This window comes from Babylonia areolata, chromosome 15, assembly GCF_041734735.1.
Source record: "Babylonia areolata isolate BAREFJ2019XMU chromosome 15, ASM4173473v1, whole genome shotgun sequence".
In the NCBI taxonomy this organism is placed as follows: domain Eukaryota; kingdom Metazoa; phylum Mollusca; class Gastropoda; order Neogastropoda; family Buccinidae; genus Babylonia; species Babylonia areolata.
In genome coordinates this window covers 26145470-26155469 of record NC_134890.1, presented here as the reverse complement: position 1 = coordinate 26155469, position 10000 = coordinate 26145470, and the positions used below count along the sequence as shown (strand labels likewise).

At 47.5% G+C, this 10000-nt stretch overlaps 1 protein-coding gene across 2 annotated transcripts in view; it reads left to right on the top strand.

Moving 5' to 3' along the window:
• LOC143290239 (semaphorin-5A-like) overlaps positions 1 to 10000 on the top strand; it is a 117492-nt gene that overhangs the window by 92763 nt on the left and 14729 nt on the right. For both annotated transcript variants that reach the window (XM_076599575.1, XM_076599576.1), the window contains 4 exons: positions 1280 to 1381; positions 6246 to 6459; positions 8057 to 8145; positions 8912 to 8944. In XM_076599575.1, the coding sequence (XP_076455690.1) occupies positions 1280 to 1381; positions 6246 to 6459; positions 8057 to 8145; positions 8912 to 8944 (438 nt within the window). The remainder of the gene's footprint in view (positions 1 to 1279; positions 1382 to 6245; positions 6460 to 8056; positions 8146 to 8911; positions 8945 to 10000) is intronic.

Here is a 10000-nt window from a genome sequence, read left to right as displayed (position 1 = left end):
CCTTCATTACTTTTTTTTTTCCTTCTTTCTCTCTTCTTTCTGTTTTTTTTTTCTTTCGCTCTGTATTTCTTTTTTTTTCTTTTTTCTTTTTTTTTTTTTACATTCTCTCTTTCTTTCTTTTCTTTCTTCTCTCTCTGCCTCTCTCTCTCTCTCTGTCTCTCTCTCCTAAAGCTGTAAAACGCTATTTGTCAATGAAAAATGTGTCGTTGTCATTGTCATTCTCTCTCTCTCTCTCTCTCTCTCTCTCTCTCTCTCTCTCTCTCTCTCTCTCTCTCTCTCTCTCTCTCTCTCTCTCTCTCTCTGTGTTCCTTCTCTCCTTTTAGTTCATCTTTCTTCATCCTTCTTCATTTTTCTAACAACAGAACAACAAACACACAAACAACAACAACAACAACAACAACAAAAACTGTCAAGCCTTATGCTGTGCTCTGGAACCAAAAGGATAACTCACTCAGTACGGCCAGTCCTCTCTTCTCCTCCTCTACACAGACCCCTCGGATGTCCAGTGGGTGTCTGAATGACCCCAACATTTAGCTTCCGTCGTCAGAATTGTGGTATTCTTTGTCAACATTCACCTCTTCAGTATAAGAGCCTTCCGCTTGCAATATTTTGATGATGGTAACTGGGGTGAAATGCTGTTAACGTCGTCTCTTTCGCCGTTCGTATGGAGAGAGATAACGCGCTTTGACGTTGGAGTGGAAATGCTGTTTGGGAAGTTATGGTGTTCCGTTGGTCTTGTTTCTACAGCTTGATTCTGGTTTTTTCCTGTGTGTTGATGATGATGATGATGATGATGATGATGATGGTGGTGATGATGATGACGACGACGACGGATGAATGGATGGAAGAGGATGATAGATAGATGGCTGGATGGAAGGATAGATGATGATGATGATGATGATGGTGGCGATGATAGTGACGACGGATGGATGGAAGAGGATGATAGATAGATGGCTGGATGGAAGGATAGATGATGATGATGATGATGATAATGACAAAGACGACAGTGTATGGATGAATGGATCCATGGTGGTGATGATGATAGTAGTGATGACGACGACAACGACGACTGTGGCTGGATAGATAGATTCTAGCAAGGATGGATACATTGATGATGATGGTGGTGGTGGACTGATGAATCATGATGGTGTACTGATGATGATGATGATTAGTGCATGGATAGATGGATGATGATGATAATGATGACGACGACGACGACGACGAGTACAAGGCCGTAGACAAATGATGACGGGATGGTGGTTCTTTGGGTGCTTTGCAGGCTACGTGTCATAACTTCGTCCGCGTGTTGCTGCTGCACAAGGACAACAAGGTGTTCACCTGTGGAACCAACTCCTACAGCCCCACCTGTACCTGGAGACCAGTCAGTATACATCACCTGTACCTACCTGTCTGTCTGTCTGTCTGTCTGTCTGTCTGTCACTGTGTTCACCTGTGGAACCAACTCCTACAGCCCCACCTGTACCTGGAGACCAGTCAGTATACATCACCTGTACCTACCTGTCTGTCTGTCTGTCTGTCACTGTGTTCACCTGTGGAACCAACTCCTACAGCCCCACCTGTACCTGGAGACCAGTCAGTATACATCACCTGTACCTGTCTGTCTGTCTGTCTGTCTGTCACTCTGTTCACCTGTGGAACCAACTCCTACAGATGGGTACCTGGAAACCAGTCAGTATACATCACCTGTACCCGTCTGTCTGTCTGTCTGTCACTGTGTTCACCTGTGGAACCAACTCCTACAGCCCCACCTGTACCTGGAAACCAGTCAGTATACATCACCTGTACCTACCTGTCTGTCTGTCTGTCTGTCTGTCTGTCACTGTGTTCACCTGTGGAACCAACTCCTACAGTCCCACCTGTACCTGGAGACCAGTCAGTATACATCACCTGTACCTGTCTGTCTGTCTGTCTGTCACTGTGTTCACCTGTGGAACCAACTCCTACAGCCCCACCTGTACCTGGAGACCAGTCAGTATACATCACCTGTACCTGTCTGTCTGTCTGTCTGTCTGTCTGTCACTGTGTTCACCTGTGGAACCAACTCCTACAGTCCCACCTGTACCTGGAGACCAGTCAGTATACATCACCTGTACATACCTGTCTGTCTGTCTGTCTGTCTGTCTGTCACTGTGTTCACCTGTGGAACCAACTCCTACAGTCCCACCTGTACCTGGAGACCAGTCAGTATACATCACCTGTACATACCTGTCTGTCTGTCTGTCTGTCTGTCTGTCACTGTGTTCACCTGTGGAACCAACTCCTACAGTCCCACCTGTACCTGGAGACCAGTCAGTATACATCACCTGTACCTGTCTGTCTGTCTTCTGTCTGTCTGTCTGTCTGTCACTGTGTTCACCTGTGGAACCAACTCCTACAGCCCCACCTGTACCTGGAGACCAGTCAGTATACATCACCTGTACCTGTCTGTCTGTCTGTCTGTCACTGTGTTCACCTGTGGAACCAACTCCTACAGCCCCACCTGTACCTGGAGACCAGTCAGTATACATCACCTGTACCTGTCTGTCTGTCTGTCTGTCTGTCTGTCTGTCTGTCTGTCTGTCACTGTGTTCACCTGTGGAACCAACTCCTACAGTCCCACCTGTACCTGGAAACCAGTCAGTATACATCACCTGTACCTGTCTGTCTGTCTGTCTGTCTGTCTGTCTTCTGTCTGTCTGTCTGTCTGTCTGTCACTGTGTTCACCTGTGGAACCAACTCCTACAGCCCCACCTGTACCTGGAGACCAGTCAGTATACATCACCTGTACCTACCTGTCTGTCTGTCTGTCTGTCTGTCTGTCACTGTGTTCACCTGTGGAACCAACTCCTACAGCCCCACCTGTACCTGGAGACCAGTCAGTATACATCACCTGTACCTGTCTGTCTGTCTGTCTGTCTGTGTGTCACTGTGTTCACCTGTGGAACCAACTCCTACAGTCCCACCTGTACCTGGAGACCAGTCAGTATACATCACCTGTACCTACCTGTCTGTCTGTCTGTCTGTCTGTCTGTCACTGTGTTCACCTGTGGAACCAACTCCTACAGCCCCACCTGTACCTGGAGACCAGTCAGTATACATCACCTGTACCTACCTGTCTGTCTGTCTGTCTGTCTGTCACTGTGTTCACCTGTGGAACCAACTCCTACAGCCCCACCTGTACCTGGAGACCAGTCAGTATACATCACCTGTACCTACCTGTCTGTCTGTCTGTCTGTCTGTCACTGTGTTCACCTGTGGAACCAACTCCTACAGCCCCACCTGTACCTGGAGACCAGTCAGTATACATCACCTGTACCTACCTGTCTGTCTGTCTGTCTGTCTGTCACTGTGTTCACCTGTGGAACCAACTCCTACAGTCCCACCTGTACCTGGAGACCAGTCAGTATACATCACCTGTACCTACCTGTCTGTCTGTCTGTCTGTCTGTCACTGTGTTCACCTGTGGAACCAACTCCTACAGTCCCACCTGTACCTGGAGACCAGTCAGTATACATCACCTGTACCTGTCTGTCTGTCTGTCTGTCACTGTGTTCACCTGTGGAACCAACTCCTACAGCCCCACCTGTACCTGGAGACCAGTCAGTATACATCACCTGTACCTGTCTGTCTGTCTGTCTGTCTGTCTGTCACTGTGTTCACCTGTGGAACCAACTCCTACAGCCCCACCTGTACCTGGAGACCAGTCAGTATACATCACCTGTACCTGTCTGTCTGTCTGTCTGTCACTGTGTTCACCTGTGGAACCAACTCCTACAGCCCCACCTGTACCTGGAAACCAGTCAGTATACATCACCTGTACCTGTCTGTCTGTCTGTCTGTCACTGTGTTCACCTGTGGAACCAACTCCTACAGCCCCACCTGCACCTGGAAACCAGTCAGTATACATCACCTGTACCTGTCTGTCTGTCTGTCTGTCACTGTGTTCACCTGTGGAACCAACTCCTACAGCCCCACCTGTACCTGGAAACCAGTCAGTATACATCACCTGTACCTGTCTGTCTGTCTGTCTGTCACTGTGTTCACCTGTGGAACCAACTCCTACAGCCCCACCTGTACCTGGAAACCAGTCAGTATACATCACCTGTACCTACCTGTCTGTCTGTCTGTCTGTCTGTCACTGTGTTCACCTGTGGAACCAACTCCTACAGCCCCACCTGCACCTGGAAACCAGTCAGTATACATCACCTGTACCTACCTGTCTGTCTGTCTGTCTGTCTGTCACTGTGTTCACCTGTGGAACCAACTCCTACAGCCCCACCTGTACCTGGAGACCAGTCAGTATACATCACCTGTACCTGTCTGTCTGTCTGTCTGTCACTGTGTTCACCTGTGGAACCAACTCCTACAGCCCCACCTGTACCTGGAGACCAGTCAGTATACATCACCTGTACCTACCTGTCTGTCTGTCTGTCTGTCTGTGTGTCACTGTGTTCACCTGTGGAACCAACTCCTACAGCCCCACCTGTACCTGGAGACCAGTCAGTATACATCATCTGTACATACCTGTCTGTCTGTCTGTCTGTCTGTCTGTCTGTCTGTCTGTCACTGTGTTCACCTGTGGAACCAACTCCTACAGCCCCACCTGTACCTGGAGACCAGTCAGTATACATCACCTGTACCTGTCTGTCTGTCTGTCTGTCACTGTGTTCACCTGTGGAACCAACTCCTACAGCCCCACCTGTACCTGGAGACCAGTCAGTATACATCACCTGTACCTGTCTGTCTGTCTGTCTGTCTGTCACTGTGTTCACCTGTGGAACCAACTCCTACAGCCCCACCTGTACCTGGAGACCAGTCAGTATACATCATCTGTACCTGTCTGTCTGTCTGTCTGTCACTGTGTTCACCTGTGGAACCAACTCCTACAGATGGGTACCTTGAAACCAGTCAGTATACATCACCTGTACCTACCTGTCTGTCTGTCTGTCTGTCTGTCACTGTGTTCACCTGTGGAACCAACTCCTACAGCCCCACCTGTACCTGGAGACCAGTCAGTATACATCATCTGTACCTGTCTGTCTGTCTGTCTGTCACTGTGTTCACCTGTGGAACCAACTCCTACAGATGGGTACCTTGAAACCAGTCAGTATACATCACCTGTACCTACCTGTCTGTCTGTCTGTCTGTCTGTCACTGTGTTCACCTGTGGAACCAACTCCTACAGCCCCACCTGTACCTGGAGACCAGTCAGTATACATCACCTGTACCTGTCTGTCTGTCTGTCTGTCACTGTGTTCACCTGTGGAACCAACTCCTACAGCCCCACCTGTACCTGTCTGTCTGTCTGTCTGTCTGTCACTGTGTTCACCTGTGGAACCAACTCCTACAGCCCCACCTGTACCTGTCTGTCTGTCTGTCTGTCACTGTGTTCACCTGTGGAACCAACTCCTACAGCCCCACCTGTACCTGTCTGTCTGTCTGTCACTGTGTTCACCTGTGGAACCAACTCCTACAGCCCCACCTGTACCTGGAGACCAGTCAGTATACATCACCTGTACCTACCTGTCTGTCTGTCTGTCTGTCACTGTGTTCACCTGTGGAACCAACTCCTACAGCCCCACCTGTACCTGGAGACCAGTCAGTATACATCACCTGTACCTACCTGTCTGTCTGTCTGTCACTGTGTTCACCTGTGGAACCAACTCCTACAGCCCCACCTGTACCTGGAGACCAGTCAGTATACATCACCTGTACCTACCTGTCTGTCTGTCTGTCACTGTGTTCACCTGTGGAACCAACTCCTACAGCCCCACCTGTACCTGGAGACCAGTCAGTATACATCACCTGTACCTACCTGTCTGTCTGTCTGTCACTGTGTTCACCTGTGGAACCAACTCCTACAGCCCCACCTGTACCTGGAGACCAGTCAGTATACATCACCTGTACCTACCTGTCTGTCTGTCTGTCACTGTGTTCACCTGTGGAACCAACTCCTACAGCCCTACCTGTACTGTTTGTTTCCCTATGTACCCCTACAGATTGTTTTTTTTTTTTTCTTTCTGGTATCAGCTTGACCCTGACCTTAATCCTGACCCTGACCCCTGTTTTGTTTTGTTTTCTTTTTCTTTTTTTGTGTGTGTGATTTATTGATTGATTTCTTTATTCATTATTTCATTCATCCTTTCATTCATCATTTCATTTATTTATTTATTCATGTGTTTATGTATTCATCTATTTATTCATTTGTTTTATTTATCTATTTATACCTGTTCATTGATGGTCAGGCGGACTCCCTCAGCGAGGTGGAGGGCGGCATCTCGGGCAAGGCCATCTGCCCGTACAGCCCCCTGCACAACACGACAGCCCTGATGACGGGCAAGGGCGAGCTGTACACAGCCACCATCATTGACAAGCTGGCCCGGGACCCCTCCATCAACAGGAACCTGGGCACCGCCCCCAGCCTCCGCACTGAGCAGATGAACTCCAAGTGGCTCAACGGTGAGCCTCTGTGTGTGTGTGTGTGTGTGTGTGTGTGTGTGTGTGTGTGTGTGTGTGTGAGAGAGAGAGAGAGAGAGAGAGAGAGAGAGAGACTTGACTTGACTTGACTTAACTTGACTTCATTTATTGTCATAAAATCCCGAAGGATTAATAGACACAACAAAGAACAAAAGGAACAAAGACATAAACGGTCATCTAATACGCAGTGTGTGTGTGTGTGTGTGTGTGTGTGTGTGTGTGTGTGGAGGGGTGGGGGAGTATGGTAGTGTGGTGTTGGGTGGTGAGGTGCTCTCTCTCTCTCTCTCTCTCTCTCTCTCTCTCTCTCTCTCTCCTCTTCCTCCTCCTCCTCCTCCTCCTCTTCCTCCTCGTTCTCTCTCCCCCTCTAATTCTCTTTCCTCGCATTCTCATTTATTCATGAAGTATTGTAAATAAAACTGAAGCTATGATTATTTCCTCTGCAAGAATGTCCACATCTACTTCTTTTCCTGGTTGGTGATGCCACAGTTCGGTTTTCTAAATCAGCAAGGAACCCTGGAGTCATTCTTGACTCAAACCTCAGCATGCATGCTCAGGTCGTAAATCTGATACGCATAGTCAATTGTGAACTTCGTCGCATCAGCTCTATCCGTCAGTACCTTTCAGTTGAAACTACTAAAACTCGTTCGTTCGTTTATTTATTTATACTCTGTTCATCTAAGATGATGATATTAGACTGAAAATAAATGATATTATTATTATTATTATTTGGATTATTATCATTCCTATCAAGGGGATTCCTTTTTTCCTTTTATTGTTTCGCATTCGATGGCTGTATGAAAAGAGAATTGTTTTGCTTACTTACTTTATTTACCCTCAGAAAATACAATGTATCCAATACAATTCTCGCCCAATCCTCCCCCCCCCCCCCCCCCCCCCCCCCCCCCCCCCCCCCCCCCCCCCAAAGAAGCTGTTGAGAATGAGACACTGTCCAAGGGAAAAAACTCTTGCCCACTACAAACGACTGTCACATGTCTGCTAGTCTCCCCTGTTTCCATGACCCTCACACTCAACATTTTCATCAGAACAGAAATACTCTGTCGTTACCTCTCTTCTGTCGTTTCAATAATCTTCTGTCCTCTCCTGTCCCACAATCCCGCTTTTTTTCTGTTTAAAAAATATTTTGGCACTGTTTGCGCCGTCATTTTCCACGTGACAAGGCTTTACAGTGTGTCTTATTTCCCGGCATTGCTTTTCTCAGTCTTTTTATTCAACACCACAAACCCCTCTCTTCATAGGTGTATGTGTGCGTCTGTCAAAGGAGGCAAAAAAATCATTTTAGCTGTAAGTAAGATGATTAGATTTGCAAATGTTGCCTAGTTATACTTTTGGAGTTAAAAGACATTTGTGTTTTCTCAACTTTTATGTGACATTTTGAAATGTTTGTTCTGGGCATGAAAAGTTTATTTTGTAGTAGTCCTCCATACTCCAATAGGAGTGAAAGGATAATTAAAACTTGAAACTTGAAACTTGAAATATGTCTGTGTCCGTGTGTTTGTGTATGTGTCAGTTGTGTCTGTGTCCATATGCAGCATCGTTTATGATTCACTGCCTGTTTCAGAGCCAAGTTTTGTGTCAACGTACGAGTTCGGCAATTTTGTTTACTTCTTCTTCCGTGAAATTGCTGTGGAATATATCAACTGTGGAAAGGTACGGAGAGCTCTTCTGCCTTCCTTCTCTCTGTTTCGGTTTCTCTCCTCCCTCTCTCTGTTTCTCTTCTCCCTCTCTCTGTTTCTCTCCTCCCTCTCTCTGTTTCTCTCCTCCCTCTCTCTGTTTCTCTCCTCCCTTTCTCTGTTTCTCTCGCTCCCTGCCTCCACCCCCCCTCCCCAGACCTCCCACCATCCCACCCTCTCTCTCTCTCTCTCTCTCTCTCTCTCTCTTTGTGCCTTTGTGAGCAACGAACATTTGAAAGTACACAACCCTGAAATACCATGTTTGTTTCTATGTGTGTCTTGGTGATATTTCAATTTAAATCTGAGAGGCTTTGGAGGAAGAAAAAGAACAAGGAAGTGAGTGTCACCCCCCACCCCCAACCCCCCCCCCCCCCCCCCCCCCCCCAACCCCCCCATATACAAAGTGTAGTTTGTGTGTAGCAGGTTGAATTTCAGCAGTCTTCTTTTCTTAACCCTTTCACTGCCAAACTCGCATTTATCCAGCAGCTAGGTAGACGACCCATGTCACTGAAGGGTGACCAGATCATGGGTCTGTTATCCATGAACCTACTGCTTTTTATGTTCGGTGGTAGGAGAGGCCATATTTTCTGCATATCACAGGGGGAATCCCCAGCTATTCTTAGACTCCATATTTTCTGTGTTTGTAGCACAAGGGATTTTTTCACTCTAAATTGACTGGCGGTGAAAGGGTTAACCGTGGATGCCATCAATAATAAACATATCTATTCTGTGTGTGTGTGCAGAAAGTGTATTCCCGGGCAGCGAGGGTGTGTAAGGTAAGTGTCTTCATACTGATCATAGTGGACTGTTGTATTGTATCGTGTCGTACTGTATTACTTTTGGTCACAACATATTTCGCTGTGTGAAATTCGACCTCGCTGTGAAATATGTGAATCGGGGAGAGTTCAATTTAGCAGTTGGTGTAAAACTGTTAAGGCTGTTGCGTTTTTGTTTTTTCTTCTTCTTCTTCTTCTTCTTCTTCTTCTTCTTCTTCTTCTTCTTCTTCTTCTTCTTCTTCTTCTTCGTCTTCTGCGTTCGTGGGCTGCAACTCCCACGTTCACTCGGATATACGCGAGTGGGCTTTTACGTGTATGAGCCGTTTTTAACCCGCCATGTTGGCAGCCATACTCCGCTTTCGGGGGTGTGCATGCTGGGTATGTTCTTGTTTCCATAACCCACCGAACGCTGACATGGATTACAGGATCTTTAACGTGCGTATTTGATCTTCTGCTTGCGTATACACACGAAGGGGGTTCAGGCACTGGCAGGTCTGTACATATGTTGACCTGGGAGATTGTAAAAATCTCCACCCTTTACCCACCAGGCGCCGTCACCGTGATTCGAACCCGGCACCCTCAGATTGAAAGCCCAACGCTTTAACCATTCGGCTATTGCGCCCGTTGCTTTTCATGTATTTACTTCTTACCCCCATCCCCCAACCTCCGCGAAAGGGGTATCAAAGAATTACAAATAATTATTCCTGTTTCTTGTACTGTTACTTGATATCGAGGAAGGTGGCAGAATGGTTAAGACGCTGAGCTGCCAATACAGAGAGTCCGTGAGGGTGTGGGTTCGAATCCCGCTCTCGCCCTTTCTCCTAAGTTTGACTGGAAAATCAAACTGAGCGTCTAGTCTTTCGGATGAGACGATAAACCGAGGTCCCGTGTGCAGCACGCACTTGGCGCACTGAAAAAGAACCCATGGCAACGAGAGTGTTGTCCTCTGGCGAAATTACGTAAAATGAAATCCACTTTCATAGGTACACAAATATGTAAGCATGCACTCAAGGCCTGACTAAGCGCGTTGGGTTATGCTGCTGGTCAGGCATCTGC